This window comes from Ictalurus punctatus, chromosome 2 (genome assembly GCF_001660625.3).
Source record: "Ictalurus punctatus breed USDA103 chromosome 2, Coco_2.0, whole genome shotgun sequence".
NCBI classification, from domain to species: domain Eukaryota; kingdom Metazoa; phylum Chordata; class Actinopteri; order Siluriformes; family Ictaluridae; genus Ictalurus; species Ictalurus punctatus.
In genome coordinates, this window is record NC_030417.2 from 36,951,597 (window position 1) to 36,971,596 (window position 20,000).

At 44.8% G+C, this 20,000-nt stretch overlaps 1 protein-coding gene across 2 annotated transcripts in view; it reads right to left on the reverse strand.

Annotated features, from left to right (window-relative positions):
• Positions 1-1,219: 1,219 nt before the first annotated feature.
• srcin1a (SRC kinase signaling inhibitor 1a) overlaps positions 1,220-20,000 on the reverse strand; it is a 65,730-nt gene continuing 46,949 nt past the window's right edge. For both annotated transcript variants that reach the window (XM_047162025.2, XM_047162022.2), the window contains exons 15-18: positions 14,465-14,515; positions 13,697-14,389; positions 12,182-12,295; positions 1,220-5,057 (exon numbers count right to left, since the gene is read on the reverse strand). In XM_047162025.2, coding sequence (XP_047017981.2) covers positions 5,055-5,057; positions 12,182-12,295; positions 13,697-14,389; positions 14,465-14,515 — 861 coding nt within the window. In that variant the 3' untranslated portion in view covers positions 1,220-5,054. The remainder of the gene's footprint in view (positions 5,058-12,181; positions 12,296-13,696; positions 14,390-14,464; positions 14,516-20,000) is intronic.

The window sequence follows — 20,000 nt, forward strand, 5'->3', positions numbered from 1 at the left end:
TAAAACAATGGCACCGTGCGACTGCTTTTATAATATACATGCATTGCTATTTAGTTTTAATAAATACCTTAGAACTCCATCTTTTTTTTTCTTTCTTTTTTTTTTTTTTTAAATAAAATGTTTTTTTCTTTTGTTGTTTCCTGGACATAACAATTTTATGTAGAACTCTAAGTAAGAACGATGCTTTATATTTACATAATATCGATTCTTTTTAGTCTAGGTTTGCTCGATGCCGAGATTTCCGAAACGTCCGACGTGCCGATTAAAAGCTTCCTAAAAGGGATGAAGTTAGAATAAAGTTCAAATAATCTACACATCGTTATGCTTTTCATGTGCTTTCGGTCAGTACTGCGAGTGTGCTCTTGGTTAGCTTAGAGAACATAATCGTACATTAGCCAGACGCCAACGTCAGCCAGTTCTTTCTTCCTTTCGCCACTAAACAATACGCGCATGCAATTCATCACGGTTTTTTTTTTTTTGCTTTTTTCCCGATTATACGTCGTTACCGGAAAAAAAAAAAAAAAAAAAAAAAAACGCCTCGGTTTTACCTTTCGCTCCAAACTCCAGGGTTACAGTCCAGGGTTCCACTGAGTGCAGAGAGAGAGCGCGCTCGACCCGATCTCACGGTTTCGACGCTCGCGCTAACGCCGTTATCGTCCGGAGGGTACGATAACGTTCACCCCGACGTTTCCACACACGGAAACTAATAGAAGATCCGTATTTCACAAAAACAAAAAAAAACAAAACAAAATAAAACAAAACGGCTAATTGCACATCGATCTACAATGCTAGCGACTCTATATTACATAGAATTCATACTGTACAATATTTTAAACTCAATATATAAAATGTTTTGTCTTGTGAATAAATAATAAAGCTAGTGTGGTGTGAAAGTCGTAATTATATATATATATATATATATATATATATATATATATATATATATATATATATATATAGTTAAAAAAAATAAAAAAAAGCAAAGGAACAAAGCTGTACAAAGCAATTTCGGTTAATATAAAACAAAAGAGATGATAAAAGTTTGCATCGTTCGATTTGTTTAGGGACGATCGTATTACCAACCTACACAAAAAAATAAACAAAACAAAACAACAACAAACATGACACATATTACATTCGTTATGAACTAAAACCAAAGCTAATCACAGGGATTATAATGCAAATCGTGTTGTCCCCTCCCCCTCCCTCACCCCCCCGACATGGGTTTATTCATTGTCTATTCATTGATATTCGACTTTGGGACTTTGTTACCTCCTTCAGCTCTCCATGGTTTATATTTAATGCTAACACCACCTCATTTAGCTCTACACTTTAATCCGTGGATATAGAAAGTGGGTATGGAGGAGACGGATGGAATGGCCAGAGCTACACTTGTACAGTAGAAGTAGGCAAGCTGCAAGTGTGAGGTTCTGTGGCTCGGACTGCGATCGCTACTACGTAAATGAACCGAATTGGCTCGAGGCCAACGTTCTCTTCCAGGCGGCGCCGGTGCCGTTTCCATCATTCTTCTTCTGTGGACATTCTGGTTAAGGATTTGACGCCAGTGAGAACGTCAGAGGTGCTTCGTACAAACCTGATAAACGAAAGGCATACACATTCAACGCAAAACAAAAACCCCCAAAATGAACCCTGTTTCTCTCTTGATGTTCTGATTTCCATATGGAAAAGGTTGATATCTTTGGCGTTTTTTTTTTTTTTCTCTCTTCAAGACGTGTCAAAAAAAACGAAGCAGTGATGAAGCACAAATCATCCAGTGCCTTGCGTTTAAAGATGCCATAAAAGCCAAATGCCAGTCAGGCAATTCGTTCAACTCATCCTGTCAGCCTCTCTAAAGGACACGAATCAAGAGTTCTCTCTCTCTGTCTTTTTCTTTCTCGCGCTCTCTCTCTCTCGCTCTCAAGAACAAAGCTGCACACAGTAAGACAAATCTGCTGCAGCGAGCAGAGCTTTTTATTTCTCTTTCGGCATTTGCCGACTGCCAGGCTGAGCTGAAGCCAGAAGAGCCAGATTTGTTTCCTGTAATTAAGTTGATTTCCCTTGTGGAACAGAAATCCTTCCAAAGCTGACACTTTGCACTGAATTCTTCATTTAAAAAAAAAACCAAAAAAAAAAAAAAAACGCAAGCACGTGTGCTAATCTCTCCTCCGGCAGCCTGCTGCTCTCACGGGCCCTGCTCTCAGGCCATTGTTTTTCATCTTCACGCCGAGACAAATCCATTTCCAGCACTTGTTCTGTCAAACAAGTAGAAAGAAAATCCGTATTCTCTTAATACTCTCCTTTTAAAAATAAAAAATAAATAAAAATATTATTAATTTCTCTGAAAGCAAGACCGTGTCTATGACACGTGTGCTATTAGCTTATGCGTTACTCAGTCATGAGATTACGAGCAGCTAAAAGTTGTCCTAACGGACTGAACGGACCAACCTCCTACCAAAATGGCCTGCCCGCCCAAACCCCGCCCCATCACCCCCTCAACCCATTCGACATGCAAGTTCTCCAAACACTACACCAATCCTCCCTTGGATGATGGAGTACCATATTGATGCGATTCAAAGCAGCTAAAAGTCGTCCTAACGGACCGACTGGGTCCGATTCTTATCTCGCGTGAGACCCGTTTCGACCCAGCTCAGACGAAATTGCCGGAACATGAGCTTCACTCCCGGTGTCTTATATTTCTGGCCCGTTTGAACGATCTATAGTTGTTCCCTGTAGTTCTCCAAACACTACACCGATCCTCCCATCTGCTTTTCTGCATGGTTTTATAGAACAGAGCTGTGCGTTGTGGCAGTGCCCAAGGGTCAAACAAAGTGTGCCAATCTAGTGCTGATTGTCAGACTCGATCATTGTACTTTATGATTTGAAAAAAATTAAATAAAATGTAATGGTTGAGAAGATCCTTCCTTTCAGGCTCTTTAGACTTGTGCTTTTCTGGAGCGTCTAGACCTCCATCGTGCATTAATGTGCCTTAAATAACCTTTGGACCCTCAGACAAGCTCTCCTTAGGCGATTTAGCCAACTGCTACTTTCTCAACGTCTGTAAATAGCGAGCGTCCTCCTACATCCCGCAATCCGTCTGTCGCACTTGTAACTCGGGGCGGCTGTGGCTCAGGTGGTAGAGCGGGTCGTCCACTCATCGTAGGGTCGGCGGTTCGATTCCCTGCCCACGTGACTCCACATACCGAAGTGTCCTTGGGTGAGACGCTGAGCCCCGAATCGCTCCCGATGGCAAGTTAGCGTCTTGCGTGGCAGCTCTGCTACCATGGGTGAATGAGACACAGTGTAAAACGCTTTGGATAAAAGTGCTATATAAGTGTGCCAGTTACCAATTTATAACTTTGTGCCAAGTTTGAAGAAATATAACAGATTAACCATATACTCTGTGTGGACATAACAAGGACTATGGATTTTGAATCATACACGGTTTTCCTCTTCGTATTGGTATTCCCATCAGTTTAAAAAGACGATAGCACCAGTTTCAGTCGTTTGTGTTCACCAAGCTACCCAATAACGCAAAATTAGACCGGCGGTCCTTACGGTGTAATGAAGTACTTTCATAAATGTTCCCCTACAATTATCTTCCTTCGACTAAAGTTAAAAAGACACACCCCTAGAAGTATCTCATCGGGTATCGTCGTTGCTCCGAGGGCAGTACATGATCCGTTCTGTTCGTACCCAGAGAAACCATCCCGGAAGTAAAAATGTTGATTATACAGGTTTGTTTAGTTGTTTTCCCCTCACATTATCCTGTTTTAAATATTAAGAGGATATAAATCTGAACACACATTGACTACTACTGTACTCACTTTAGGATTATTGCAACTCTACCTTCAATCACGCAGGTTTACAGTCTAGCTAATTACACTTGATAAAAATCTACCAGACACCATTAGGTCTGTGAAAGGTGATATTTGGCAGATGGATGACTGTGTTTGGGGTAGAGAGTCCTTTCTCTGGCCTCGTCCGGGTGGTATTTTGCTGGCTCGTCGACGTGACTGAGCGTCAGGCTGGAACGTGGAGGGCATCCAAACCCATCTGTGGGCTTTCTGAGGGAAACTGGCAGTACTGTCGGGTTTCTGGAGGATCCAGATGGGAGAAGAATAAACCCATAACGAATGAGAGATGGTAGGCTGTGTGTGTGTGGGCTGTAGCCTTTATCATTCCTCCAGGCTCCTCGAGGGTTCAGCCAAGATGGAGGAGGAGATTCTACATGATGAAGAAGTTTTCAAACTCTATAAATACAAGCCGTCTTTGTTGTTCTCTCACCTTGACGTGCATATCTTTTGCATGGAGGTTCGTTCTCATCCCAGTACCTCACTCAGTGTTGGCAGCTGGAACAAACTGGGGCATGACATCATTTCCTTTCTTCTTGTTTGTTGTACTGTCGCCAATCAAGAGGTTTGGGTCATGGGATGAGCCGGCGGACACAGGAGAAGGGGTTGAGGCCGAGGAAGAGGAGCTTGAAGAGGGTGAAGAGTGGTCGGTGGAGAGTGAAGGGGGAGGTTTTGAAGAATTGGTGCTCTGTTCTCGGAGGAGCCGGCGATGCCTGAGGGTGGTGGCAAGCAGCAGGGCCTCAGTTGAGAGCGTGGCCAGGAGGGCTTTGGTCTGGCCAGAAGAGGAAAACGGATCCTCCTGGTGGTTATTACAGAACCCAGAGGGCAGACGGCCAGAGAAGCTAGCAGCCCGGGTGCTGGGGGGCAGAAACAACTCCGTCTAGGGGCAGCAAGGTGGGAAAGTGGTGAGCAGAGAAGACAGAAAGAGAGAAGAAAATAAGGAGGATGTATACTATTCTTTATGAAGTGAATACGTTTGATTGTGGAAGTCTTTCTTGGTCATCCATTTTAAGCAAATCGACCCCACATGCTCATGGAGGGTCTGGGTAGGGTTTCGGTCGGGGTTCCTATTTTTCTCACGTGTGTACACATCTAGGAATGGGAGACTGAGAGATGTGTACAAGGCCGAGGAGACTCCAAGGAGGATGATGACGAGGAGGAAGAGGAGAGGGAGGTGGGGTGAGTGTCAAGTAGTGTTTCTTCTCACTGGGGTCATGAGGTCACGGGTCAGGGATGTCAGTTTGGCGATGCGATAGCATCGTCCCACGGAGACGATGACAGGTGGGCAGGTTGAGGAGGATGAAAAAGGAAGGGGGAAGATCAGAGGGATGGAGAGATGAAAACAGAAGACACTCATTAGTATTGAGCATGCATGACGACAGGCACGTACAACAACAGTGAACGGTGATTGTACAGTATAACCCCTACGTTCACGCAAGTAACAAAGAAGCAATTCATGTTTTATGCATGTGAGCATCAGCGAACAGTGATTTCAGCCACACTGGCAAAAGGTAAATCATTTGAACTGATGAATTTCTCAATTCTATCTTTGCGAATGTGGTATGACACGGTGCAGCATCGAATGCAAACAAGTGGTTCCTCAGACCAATCCTTTGGCGCGTTCCTTCAGGTCCCCACTCGCGACTTTGGTTCCTACCTGCAATTAGTTCCCCGTTTATTATGCGACAATGAAATAAAGAAAAAACTTCTAACTATGCTTTCATCTCAACCTCTCATGCATGACTTCTCATTACACGTCTATAGAGACATTATGAAGAAAAAAAATAAAGCTCGGAAGGACGTAGCAGGGGTCGTCGTCGGTGCCTCGAGCGAGTGTACGTAGCGACTACAGCTGACTAGCTGACTTTGCTAATCTGATAAGAAGCTCCGACAAAGCTTAGCATGTAACATGTGTGTGTATAAATCGTATAAGGGGTGTAGGCTATACATTTTGATGAAAAGCAGTGCACGACCTCTCTCCTTGACCTGGGATCCTTATTCCAATACGCCTCAAATATCATAGATGGATTTTATTTATTTATTTATTTATTTATCTATCTATATACATAACCCTCGAGTCGGTCGGTTTCTGTTGTGTCACTCGAAGTATGTTGAGCTTCACAGGACCGCGTTATGAACTGTGCGAGTGCGATCATGAGTGTCGGTGTGGCAATAACACAGCAGTAGTGGGAATAGTGTGTGCGCTCTCTTTGATTTCATTATTGTTAGATTTCCCTGAGCCCCTTGCTACCCAATTTACAGCAAAAAAAAAAATATAAAAACGTAATCATTCCTCATGGGTCCTCAAAGAGTGTGAGAGTCCCTGATTAGATTCGACCGAATGGTCGAGGTTTTCTGTCCCCGGGACACTTCGTGGGGTCCGGTCCGCGCTAAGAGGCTATCGGTATCTCAAGACGTTAGGGCTAAGACGTAAGGATATACCCACCTTTATACGCTCGGATACACTCTATATACACTCTGATCACCACGAGGTGATCAGGTACAGGAATACACAGGACGTTCGGATCTCCATATTAGCGAAAGAATTTCAAATGCGGTACTTTGCATTCAAGAAGAAATAGCTTCTCCGTTGTCAGCACCGCGCGGTGCAGATGGTAAATTAGTGTACGAGTTTTAGATCTGAAGGTGAAGCAGATGGCGCCTTGAGTGTGAGAGAGAGAGAGAGAGAGAGAGAGAGAGAGAGAGAGAGAGAGAGAGAGAAAACAAATCCACAGAGAGATAAAGAGTGACACGAATGACAGATGGAGAAGAAACCGCAGAGAACGTCTCTAATATCTGACAGAAATTCAGAAGTGTAGACAAGGTCGCTTTTGCACCCAGTAACTGTGAGTGAACATTTTTATCGAATTCTAAGCGTGGCGGTCTGGGAAAACCTGCCGCATGTCGCTATGGCTGAATCCTAAAAAACATTCATGAGAAAAAACAAGACAATTATATGATGATATTATTTACAAAAATGATATCATTTTCTGCTAATAATAATACGTTTCAACTCTAAAGCCAAGTCTAAAGCCTTACGAGCTGTGACATTTCCCCACGATCGGATCACGTTTTTAAAAAAAATGTTATTTAAAAACTACTTACACACTGTATAGAGATGTCCTTATGGAGGAAACCCTTGGAAGATTCTATGTAGAACCCTACATGTAGACCCCGGAATTATCCAATGAACTCTTATACAACAGTCCGGTCGACTGATTTGATTGGTCGAAGATTTAGTCTAACCGTGCTGGGACATTTCACTTGTGTGTACCGCTCTGCTCGTAAAATTCCACTTCCTATTTCGAAGCTCCTGGTTCCCGGTGTTAGTGACATCATCAGCGGACATGGCAAACTCCTTTTTTTTCCCTTTCCGTGGATATGGCTTTTGACTTCAAATATGAACGCTCTCCAAATGAAGAAGGGAAGGCGATTCGACCGGACGCAAGTTTGCGAACGTACAAATCGACGTGAGCTAGCTAGTGAACTAACGGGTGTGGCTTCTTCAGGAGCGATTTCCGCTAGCGCAGCAGGAATCGACAAAACGTTTGGCATGTACTGTGCCCGAAATGTCGCTTACTCGGTGTTCATTTCCTGTTTACAGAACACTTTTATAAAAGCGATACCGCAATGCGGCTTGGAATCGTGTGGTCCTGCTAAATACTCTTGCTTGTGCAATAATGAGAATGAGTCTTTATTGATCACGTATACATTACAGCACGGTGAAATTCTTTTCTTCGCATACCCCAGCATGGTAGGAGGTCGGGGTCAGAGCGCAGGGTCGGCCATGATACAGCGCCCCCTGGAGCAGAGAGAGTTAATGGCCTTGCTCAACAGCCCAACAGTACCTTTCAAACAGTAACCCAGAGCCTTAACTGCTGAGGCTCACTTACAATTACACATCGAGATCGTTTCCAGTATACTGACATATGTTAATGAAATCTAATGCCTAAAGACTGTTAGGTTAAATGGAACAATGTATAATCGGGGGGGAAAAAAATAAAACAAATATTCTGTCACGACACGAGTCCGAAACGCAATCTCTTGTTATGGGTGCACAAACTTTTGTTCCGACGCGCTCCTCCTCCTAATTACGCAGGATTACGCCGTATCTCAGACATTCGATTCAGACGTTACGTCAGGCCACGTTTAAGTACGGAAACAAAGGTTGTCACAATTATGACTCCCATAATGCACTGCAATACAGCCAACTGAGTAGGCCCGCTTCGTTCCATCGCGCGTAGGATGTCGGATGTTTTCCAGGTGGTATGCCGACATCTGATGGAAACGCCTTCCGGGTTGTACATCGACTCGTGGAATCTGACACAAGTGCAATTATTACAGCGCGACGTGTTTGACATTTCCTTCGTTTATCCGTCCACCTACAGTGTCAGCTGGCCAAACACTGATGCAACGACGCTGGCACTCTTTGCAATTGTTACGTAACCCCAAGCTGTCACGGGTAAATAAATAAATAAATAAATAAATACAAATAAAACGTCGTCTATGACATTTGAGTCATTGGAATAAGGATCTCCACGACCCTGAGAACCGGGTTGTGAAGTCACCGTGGAAGAATCTAGCAACAGCTCAGGGTGTAGGTCACTAAGCAACAGAGAACGTCTCACATCGGCGGGTTCATAAAGTAATAACGCATCGCTCAGCTCGGGGGGGGGGGGGGATGGGGAGTGGGCGAGGGAATACAGAGAATCTGCATACAGAGAAGCGATTCGGAGAGGATTTTCATAACGCAAGTAACGGGAAATTACGGTCGTGATAAAGAATATCATCATAATGACGGCAGCAGCATAATGGAGGAAATATGACTCGTATTAAACTGCTTAGAGTCATTAGAGGGCAGAAAATCATACTTTTGCCACCGGGGAATGACGAAGACTGGGAAAGCTGCGGGATTATTATTCTCTCGTCTATCTCCGTTCGCCGTCAGAAGCACTTCGAAAAGGAATACGTCGCGTTCCCGACTGACTCGAAATTTCCAGTCTGGTATTTGAAGATCGGTGCCACCATTAGCCTGGTTTATTGCTAATACTTATAGCCTTCGGTTTAGTGCGGTAGAAACTGCACGTCGAAATCACCACGCGCTCACCTCGAACGTCTCAGACAGACTCGGTGTGGGCTCTGACACCGCAGGACACACTGTTGCGTGTAAAAATAGACAAAAGGGCGTCACCTTGACGCTGAATCATTTTCCTGCTCAGCACAGAAAGCGGGCTGACATGGAGCTCGGGTAGAAGGCGTGGCCTAAAGATGTGGAAGCATGGCCTTTTCCTCATATTTGTTTTAGGCTATGTGCATTACGCTAGACAATTTGCCCACGCGTGGCTCATGAATCTGCAAATTTTCGGGGCAATCGGATATTAAATATAAAACAATCGCAGCACTCAGGATGCACTTTACAATCCCAGAGAGAGAGAGAGAGAGAGAGAGAGAGAGAGAGAGAGAGAGAGAGAGAGAGCGAGTGAGTGAGCAAGAGAGAGAGAGAGAAGGATAAAAGACAATGGTGAGAAGATAGAGAGTGATGGGGAGAGAAGGGAAAAATTGGTCTAGATGAAAAAATAACCTTGAGATGAAAGAGCAAGTGGGTGCACACTTCAACACTTCATGGAGTGTACATGCTAGAAAGAGAGAGAGAGAGAGAGAGAGAGAGAGAGAGAGAGAGAGAGGGAGAGGGAGACGGAGAGAGAAATAGAGACAGAGCAAGAGAGGGAGAAAGAGAGAGAGAGTGAGAGAGAAAGAGAAAGAGAGAGAAAGAGCGAGAGAGAGAGAGAGTGAGTGCATGAGAGAAAGAGAGAGAGAGCGAGAGAGAGAGAAAAAGAGAGAGAGTGAGAGAGAGAGAGCGAGGGGGAAAGAGAGAGAGAGCGAGAGAGAAAGAGGGAGAGAGAGAGAGAGCAAGAGCGATTGAGAGAGAGAGAGGGAGAAAGAGAGAGAGCGAGAGAGAGAGCGAGAGCGATTGAGGGAGAGAGAAAGAGCGAGAGAGTGCAAGCGAGAGAGCGAGGGAGAAAGAGAGAGAGAGCGAGAGAGAAAGAGGGAGAGAGAAAGAGCGAGAGCGATTGAGAGACAGAGAGAGAGAAAGAGAGCGAGAGAAATAGAGAGAGCGAGAGAGCGTGAGAGCAAGAGAGAGAGCGAGAGATTGAGAGAGAGAGAAATAGAGAGAGCGAGAGAGCGTGAGAGCAAGAGAGAGAGCGAGAGATTGAGAGAGAGAGAAATAGAGAGAGCGAGAGAGCGTGAGAGCAAGAGAGAGAGCGAGAGATTGAGAGAGAGAGAAATAGAGAGAGCGAGAGCGATTGAGAGAGAGAGTGAGAGAGACCGTGAGAGTAAGAGAGAGAGCGAGAGAGAGAGGGAAAGAGAGCGAGAGAGAGAGGGAAAGAGAGTGAGAGAGAGCGAGAGAGAGAGAATGTGGGCATCCATACAGCATGTGTGAGGGTGGTGAAGGTGCTGGAGGTCGTGCTCTCCATTTCAAAGAGAATAATTAAAGGTTTATTTAATGAGACGAGCCGAAGTTCTGATCAGAGCCAGCGTGTCCGGAGAGAGACCCCTCTCCCTCTCTCTCTCTCTCTCTCTCTCTCTCTCTCTCTCTCTCTCTCACACAGGCACTCTCAAATATATACCACTGGTAAAATGTTAACATCAGTATAAGCCATAAAGTTGGCAGGGTGCCACAGGGGCACACTGGGTACTGGCCCTGCCTTACAGCTCTAGGGCTCCAGGTTCAACCCTGTTCTCCGTGTGTCCACGAGGGTTTCCTCCACGTCCTCTGGTTTCCTCCCACCTCAAAAAAACATGTCAGTAGGTGTAGGTGTAGTCTACGCTATACCGCCTCGGAATGAGTGTGTAAACTCTCTCCTAGCGTTCCCTGGACAAGCCTCGGATCCAACACCACTCTGACCAGCATAAAGGACTTCCTGAAGATCAATCAGTCAAGGAATGAGGTTAGTTTTAATGAGAACCAGTAGTCCCTATACATGACGCTCAATCATTAATCACGTGCTAGGCATCTACGATCTCGGCTACTTCAGACAGGACGTCAAATACGTATGAGATTTGATCCAAATAATCATTTGAGTCAGCAATGCCTAATTTGCATCTCAATTCAAAATCTCAGTGTTGCTTTGTTGCTTGCAATCATCGCTGAAACTGTATATATATATATATATATACACACACACACACACACACACACACACACACACACACATATATATATAATCCAAAGGCGAAATGCTATCAAGAGCGGAGTTCGTATCAAGTCTACTGAGACCCGGCTACAGATCTAACCCGTATGAGGAACACGTCAAATCCATCACGATTTGTTTCACTGTCTCGCGCTGAACTCCGCCCACATTTCTCCCTTCACCTGTCGTCTTCTGCGTGACGCAGAAGACGTTTATTTATTTTTAAAGGGTCTTCTTTTGTCTGTCGGTTCTTGAGGGAGCGTCTACTCTGGAAGTGCACTTCGCTGACATCGCCACTCTGTTCTTACAGAGACATGTTTTTTTTTTTTTTATATCATTGTCAGAGAGCTCTCGTTCAGCCTCGCTTCCCACACAAATCACACACACACACACATCCCTGATCTCTCTCGGGTCACCGGTATAAATCTTGAGCTCTGGACGGAATTTCAATTTCGAGTGTAAGGGGAAGGTAACGCGGCACTCGGATTTATCTGTGCATGGAGAAAAACACTGCCATCATTATGATGGAACTTTAACTCAAACGACTCGTCAAATGACTCCTTCTAAAGGATTCGTTCGAAACTCCTCCTTTCAGAGAGCATACTCTGCTCTGATTGGTCAGCTGTCCCAGTCTGTCGTGATTGGTCTAGCGTCGTCTGCGATGAACACCAGAGGCGGGGCTTAATTTAATTTAAGACCTGCTTGATATTGATTTATTTTTAAAAAGTCACCTTTATTTAGTTATTTATTTATTTATTTATTTATTTTTAAATGATGGCACTCTACCTCGGCCCAGCTTCATATGAACCCCATAAACGCTCAGCTTAGTCCTCAGTTATTAATCAGTAACGAATCGGGACCTGTGTGTAGAACTGTATGACGCAGGATATGGCCTCTCTCTCGAACACTTTATATAGAAACATGAGACGGCTCATTTCTCATTTCGAATCACAACTATATAATCAGAAAATGAAATATACAGTGAAGCCACGAATCATTACGCCGGCTAAACATACGTACGATAGAGTGATTACTACTAATTAACGAGAGTTTCGGGGTTTTTGCGGCTCTCGCGGCGGCTGAATATGAATCGGTGATTCGTATTGACGACAGGGGTCAGGGGTGGAAGACGCATACCTGCTGGTGTCCCTGGCTCTTGAGGAAGTCTTCTCTCTGTTTGCCCACCTTGCTCTTGTCCAAGCCGCTCTGTTGGAGGTGCTTTAGGCGAGATATCGCCTTCCCACCGCCACTCTGAGAGAGTAGAATGATATGAAATTATTATTATTTTTTTCATTTAAAAAAAATAAATAAATTAAACTTATTAAAAAGTGTGCTTTTCTGCACATTCACGTGTGAAGCGTGGCAGAAGGTGAAAGCGGAATAAAAAAACGGGCGACAGTGCATACACCACACACACACACACACACACACTGAGGAAACATGGTTCAGAAAAGATTCCCCTTTGCAGGAAACGATAATGATAACAGATTTGCATCGGTAATTATTACCGAGTGAGGCTCTCTGAACGTTCTGTTCTTCCTCTCGACTCAGACATTCAGAATTGTGGGGTTTTTTTTTTTTTTTTGGGGGGGGGGGGGGGTTGCTCAGCTCACTCGGCTTTTCCAAATTTCAGCACGTTCTGTACCTGAGCACGTCAAGAGACTGTGAGAACTCTCCCGATTTAAACCCTAGAGGTATTAACACAAGCGTCTGCCCGTCATACGCATTCATTTCTAAATACTACTGTTCATGTGATGTAGCCATTTTTGATTTCCTGATTAAGGCGGTTATTCATTCTGTCCATCGTTTAAAGATTCAACCTGTACGTACGTGACGTCACTACGAAACCGGCGATAATGAGCGCGTCGAAATACCACTGGAGGGCAGGTATTAAATCCTGCCCATGAAAGAAAGCATCCCAAGTATTCCTCTGAATATAAGTCTTGATCCTAGTTGACCGCGCTGTGCATGTATTTCCCGTCATTGTTCTCATTCCGTGTTTGTCGTTTTTTTTCCCCCGTCCATCCACGTAACGCGTCAAGATCGTTGTTATATTGCGTTCTATTATCAAACTCCTTCGTGCGTTTGTATCCGGTTTTCCAAAAAAACGTTCCTAATCGGACGACTCGTTAAGACTTGACCCGGTAGTTCACTCGTTATAATCGCGTAATTCGTGCGTTCGCGATCTTCACGCCGTCTAGCTTGCTTAACGTGTCTCCGTCGTGAAATACGTAACGGGCGAGAAGCTCGACGGCGTTATTCGTTAGGCGGACAGGACGTCGCCGTGAAGCCGGGATAAGCGGACGGGAAAAGACCCGCGAGACCTTGAAGCGTTTCGACAGCAGATGAGAGGGGGGGAGAAAAAAAGGCAGGAAAAGAGAGAAGCTCAGGCAATTTATTTTCATCACCAGACAGTTATAGCTGTAGGTACAGAGAGTAAACAGCAAAGGAGAGACGAAGTTGAGTTTAATCGCCGTTGTGTCGAAGAGATAGTGTGATGGAAAGAAGATAAAGGAGGGACGGAGGACAGTAGGAGTCAGAAAGGCTCGCTATCACGTCTCCTTATCACACCAGAATCAATAGCCGACAGCAGGACAAGGAGAGAGAGTGCAGAAGAGCGAGAGACATTAAGGGCTGAGTGTGTTCCTGAACCTTGGCTGCATCGGTATTTATGGATGGTTTAGGTGGAACAGGAGGTCTCCGAATCTCTCCTCTTCCTGAGCTCTTTATTGTCGATAGAGGTGGAGGAGCTGTGCTGGCCGACATCTTGGAATTCGTATCCGGAATACCTTGAGGCCAGGTCGGGATGGCCGGAGTCCCAAAATCAAGAAGGCTGAGCTCCAGCTCGCGGATGGTCTCCTCCAGATTGTCCAGGCGCCGATACGTGGTCTGTCTAATGTCCTCTTTGCGCTCCTGGATCTGGGATCGATCCTCTTCTCCATCATCTATTACCTTCTCATCATCGATCTCAAAGGATTCCTGGATCCTCAGCTCGGTTTTCGCTAATCTCGCTGGCTTCTTTGCTGCTAAAGGTGAAGGTGACGGTGAAGACGAAGACGGTTCGCCTGAATGAATCGTGCCTTCCTGGAGCTCCTTTATCGTCCTGTTTAAATCCGGGATCTGACATGGCGTCCGATTCGTGGTTGATGGCTCCCGTTTCCACAGCGACAGACGTGGACTCTTGACGATGCAGCTGCTGTAACTAAGACTTCCCGTGCTCGTGTCTCGTTGTGCCGAGTTGGAAACCTGCGTCGGGGTTCCTTTCGTGGAGATATCGGACGACGAAGTAGGACACCCGGTCAGGACGATCTGAGGGACGGACGAACAGGAAGTCTTGTCCGGAGGCTGTGGATAAACATCGCGCATTACACCGTGTTGTGTTTTCTGATTATCAAGCACTAAAGTACGGAGGTATCTTACCTGTGTGTCAGGTTTGGGTTGGTGAAGACTTCCCTGCAACAAGGTGAACTGCTGATATGGGACCATGCAGAATGGGACAAGTCTAACATACACTTTAGCAGCAAGAATACATTAGTCAACAATCTCATGCATGTGTTATGTGTGAGTGGGGTAGCAAAAAAGTCATATCGACAGGGTCTGGTCGCATGCCCAAGACGCATTACGTCTTTAGGACGTTATTATAGTGATGTTGCCCCGCCAATACCATAAATAAATACCATATCTTTAATATTTAATTGTCTTTGTCTTGTTTTAACAGCCTATGACACAAGCCAGATTTCTAGCTTACACTCGAGAGTCTGGTACTTTTTGTCACTCGACATGTCCCGGACCCAGCTACGTTCACAGATGTGACCGGATTTACTGTTTCAAACAAAACTCCGGATTAGCTTTTAAATCCGTTAAAAAGTCATCCGAAATCAGGCCCACCCAGGCCCCTCCATAGCCATACCCCCTGCTGTGTGTGTGTGTGTTACGCCACGGCCAGCAGAGGGCACTGCGGTACGGCCGCTGACTGGTCACGTGACTCTTTTGTTTTCGTTCACTTCCCGCTTGGACACTGAGTTAAGTTTGAGCATGTCTCTGATTTGCCACAGGTGCCCATGTTTTGAGTTAATTAGGTTTGTTAGTTAAACCTAGGAGGAAGTATACCGCTATGTGCTAATGTGTAGCATGCTAGCGGTCGTAGCTAGGGGACCAGAGTGAGTATAGTCAGTAGAGACCTCGCTCCCTGTGTTTGTTTACCTGTTTATTTGTTTCTGGTTTAAGTAATAAAGACTGTGACCTGCACCTGCATCCGCCTCCAGTCTCGTTCCGTAACAGTGTGTGTGTATCTATTTCTTCAGAGCAAACTCAATCGGTTGATATTAGAGGGAATATATACTATTTAAAAAAAAATTAGTTCGTAAGGAAAAAGCAAAAGCAAAGGGCTGACATTTTCGACAAACAGCAGCTAAATGAATTCACGGATTGGCGAGTGAGTCATCAGAGACTTTACGAAAAGGTCTAAAAGTCAGACTCTATACTTGCATAAATTCGTCAACTTAATAAACGTTTTCATGTCTTCAAAATAAACAGAGCTGTATCGAGCCAGACGGCTCCCTCATATCATTTTACGAGCTTGTGCTCCTTCTGACCTATGATAAATGACTTCATTTGCATAGCAGTGAGAAGACGAAGCTTTTTAAACGGTACTGAATGTTTAGGGTAGAGCGGAAAAGATGAGAAAAATGAGTTGATACAGGTGATATAATAATAATAATAATGTCTTTTATTGGCCAGGTGTACATTACAGCACAGTGAAATTCTTTTCTTCGCATACCCCAGCATGTCAGGTCAGAGCACAGGGTCAGCCATGATACAGCACCCTGGCAGTGGGGTTTGAACCCTCCGACCTTCCAATCAGTAACCAAGTAACCAAGAGCCTGGCAGTGCTAGGGCTTGAGCCCCTGACCTTCTGATCAGTAACCCAGAGCTGGGGCATGAACCTTTGACCTTACGATGAGTAACCAAGAGCCTTGCAGTGCTAGGACTTGAATCCCTGACCTTACGATCAGTAACCCAGAGCCTGGCAGTGATACAGTCGGGCTGTATCAGTATCCCAGACCATGGCAGTGCTGGGGCTTGAACCCCTGACCTTCTGATCAGTAACCCAGAGCCTTGCAGTGCTAGGGCTTGAACTCCTGACCTTCTGATCAGTAACCCAAAGCTGGGGCATGAACCTTTGACCTTACGATGAGTAACCAAGAGCCTTGCAGTGCTAGGACTTGAATCCCTGACCTTACGATCAGTAACCCAGAGCCTGGCAGTGATACAGTGGGGCTGTATCAGTATCCCAGACCATGGCAGTGCTGGGGCTTGAATCCCTGACCTTCTGATCAGTAACCCAGAGCCTTAACCGCCAAGCCACCACTGCCCCCAATATGTTGGTCAAACCCTCCATTTCCTCCCCCATTTTTCTCTTACAATGAAGTAAATAAAGCTCCCACATGCCAGCTAACTTTTCCCATCACGACCAATCTGGCAGGCTACTTCACGGGTGAACGCTAATCCACGCTTATTTAAGACAGTAAAATCATTGTCTTGAAACTGATGCTCATGTCAGGGACACGCTGGTCAGTGACACGAAAAGGTCTGAACTTGCTGTGAGGACGAATGACATTTCACAGCACCAAAAGAATCACTTTAACGAGGGATTCGTTTCCCAGACATACAGTACAGTACGTTTGTTATGCAACGGTAGCATGTGTAGTAATTACGACTCATTCACACGGTCAGTCTGTGTATAAAATATGTTTAGACATACAAACAAAGGCTTTTTCTTCTTCTTCTTCTTAAAAGTCCTCTATATTCTACTGTTCTGAGTTTTAAACCGGGTTAATACCTGGTCTGCTTTTGGTTGGAGTCTATAGAAATGATCACTTCATGTTTTAAGGAGAGGACTAACTAACCCTATTCGCTATGGGTGGGCTAACAGACAGCAGTGACTGGCTAGCATTCCAGCTACGGATGGTTGCGTCATCGCCAGGGTTAGCATACAAGCTCAAACACACAGTTTAATCACCGTAAACAGACAATGCCAGTATGTGTTAAATATTATGGATGGATGGATGGTTATTAAATATTAAAAATATACATGCAACACTTCTCCAGCCTATTTTGCTCCGACATGTAAAATGTTCCAATCTTACATGCAGTTAAACGTACGGGACCAATTCAATGATACACCGAGCTCCGGCATGAAAGAACCAAAGGACTATCACCAAACCTCCATGAGTACATGAGGAAGTGGATTTACAATGTTAAGACTCATTGGTTTTTGCTAAACGGGCAACACGATCTCACTGCACCCTGATAACAGGCTCGGCAGGAGTCTCCCGAAGAGAGCGCCAAAAGCACCGCGACATGTGGCGTCTCCTGCTTCGCCTTCACATTCACTCAAGCAAAAGAGAGCAATCTGCACTGCCTTCTGATGCTAATGAGCCACGCGTGTGTCGAAATGTGTCTTTACCCCTGAGCTACAGGAGCCGACAACTACAAACACCAACCGGGTTCAAGCGGTTGTGTGTGTGTGAATATCTGAAACACTTAGCAGGTGTGCATCTGGAACATTCCGCTTATTACTTTACATATCAGCCAACCAGAGGCATAACAGCAACATCTGTGTTGTAATGAAACACTTCAGTGTTTAGTTCTGCTTATACTGTAACATATATATATATATATATATATATATATATATATATATATATATATATATATATCACAAATGTATATAATGAGGGATGTGAAGACCGGGAGCCTAGGATCTGGCAACCTTGATCAGTTTAAATACCATGTCTTACGTGTTAAACAGATAATTTGAGCTGTTGATGTGCAGCCATTTTGTCCGTCCCTTCAGAAAACGAGCAGCATCTCGGCGATTTCTACACGCATTCATGCAAGCGGAAACCGCGACGGCTGTTTATATGCATTAGCGTTCTCGTAACGGCAGCCGTATTTTCCGTTTATTATATTACAGCGGAACGAACGTTGTTAACTGTAAAGGCCTATTCGGACTGGATTCGTTTCACACAGGGATTTCCTTTAATGTCATTATGGAAAGATTACACCGTCTTTTACCTACTATGAAATGACCAGAAATAATCCCAGGTAATATTTACATCGACATTTATTCATTTAGCGGACGCTTTTATCCAACGAGACTTACAAACGAGGAAATACAAGCAAAGTGATATATCAAGTAGAGAACAAATACGAGTAGTGTTACCGTGCAAGAGTTATAATTGAGTTCAAGAGAAGAGAAGAGAAGAGAAGGACAAATTCTGACTTCGGACCAGAAGGTCATGAGTTCAGACCCCAGCACCGCCAAGCTACCACCGCTGGGCCCTTGGGCAAGGTCCTTAACCCTCAACTGCTCAGTTGTATACATGATACATACGGTGTGGATAACGTCGTCTGCCAAATGCCATAAACGTAAATGTAGAGGTATATGGCTAATATTTAAATGAATAAATGAATCAATGTAAATGTATACTGTATATAGGGATGGGCGATATTGACTGAAAATATCGCGATATTTTCTGGTATTTATTACGATAGCGAAGTCAGTGACGATATAAATATAGTAGCGTGCGCCATTGGTTTTGGCTACAAGTGATAGCTGTGATCTTGAGAGCCTCAGAAACACAAACATTGATCTAAAAGTAAAACTGATTTTCTGTAACCAAACCGCTTCCAGAATGTAGAGATACGGTAGCTCTTCGTTTAGCGCTAAACTCCGCCTAGGATTTATCGTTATTATCTCGGGAAGACTTATTGTTGGGAGAATTTCTACCGGTATATCGCAAACGATAAGATATCACCAAATCCCTAACTGTATAATCAATCTGGACTGGTAAAGATTCCATTATATCCTGTCGGAATAGATGTCGCAGGCCATTTCTTTAGTAGAAAGACACTTCAGGAAGCACTTGATCTATCACTGGATTACTGGAAGGGCCTACCGGGCATGGGCCCAGAGCGCAAGGAGTCAGGGAGTTCCCCAAGGCAGAGCCTCTACAGTATGTAAACTCGCTCTTCTTATTAACTCTACAGTCAAAGGGCTCGAAGTCTGGCTGAAAAACTCAGTCGAAAGCCTACACTCTGAAGACGTTCCAAGGAGAAAAAAAACCCCCACCGTTACACCTTCAAAGTGAGTGTTTATGACTTGAGTTGTGTGTAGGCGGAACCCTCCGTATTCTGCTGAGTTTGTTGTGCATCCTGAAACATATACTTGGCTTCAAGCGGGATCACGTGTGCCGTTTTTAGACAGCCGAGTGTGTCCCGTGTGTCCTTTTATCCAAAGAAAAAGTATATCCGTGAGGGAGGGGGTGGGGCCTTTTCTGCTTCCGTGCCCGGGGGATCGTTATTCCCTAATCCGTCGCTCGTTATCTCCCGAAAATGAAACGAATCATCGGTAGATCAATAAAATACAGATCACGTTTAATTACGAGAACGTTTCCGAGAAGTGACACTTCCAGGGGGTTTATACAGCGATGGCATTCGTATTCCACGTTACGGTCACGTGACCTACTATTGGCACCATCGTCCGTTTAGGAAGAAACGCCACTGCAACTCTATGACTCGATACAAAGTTCTCCTTCATCCTACGATGAAACGTTTCTGGGTGCGGCCTCTTCCAGGATGACCCCGCACTCATCCACAGGGCTCGCCGGACGGTTCGATGAGGATGAAAATGAAGGAAATCAAACACACTATGGCCGGAACGCTCGCGAGATCTCAACGCAATTTGATAACCTGTGGGAGATAATGGGGCGGCGTGGTATACACCATCATAACACCAGCTGACGGAATATCTTTTAGAAGACGTTCATCGCTCCAGTGCTGTTCCAGAAAATCGACGCCAAGGTGCATCAAAGCTTTTCTTGTGGATCCTGGTGGTCGAACACCTTACGAACACGTTTGACGGTTTATTTCTTCCTGTCGAAAATGTCCC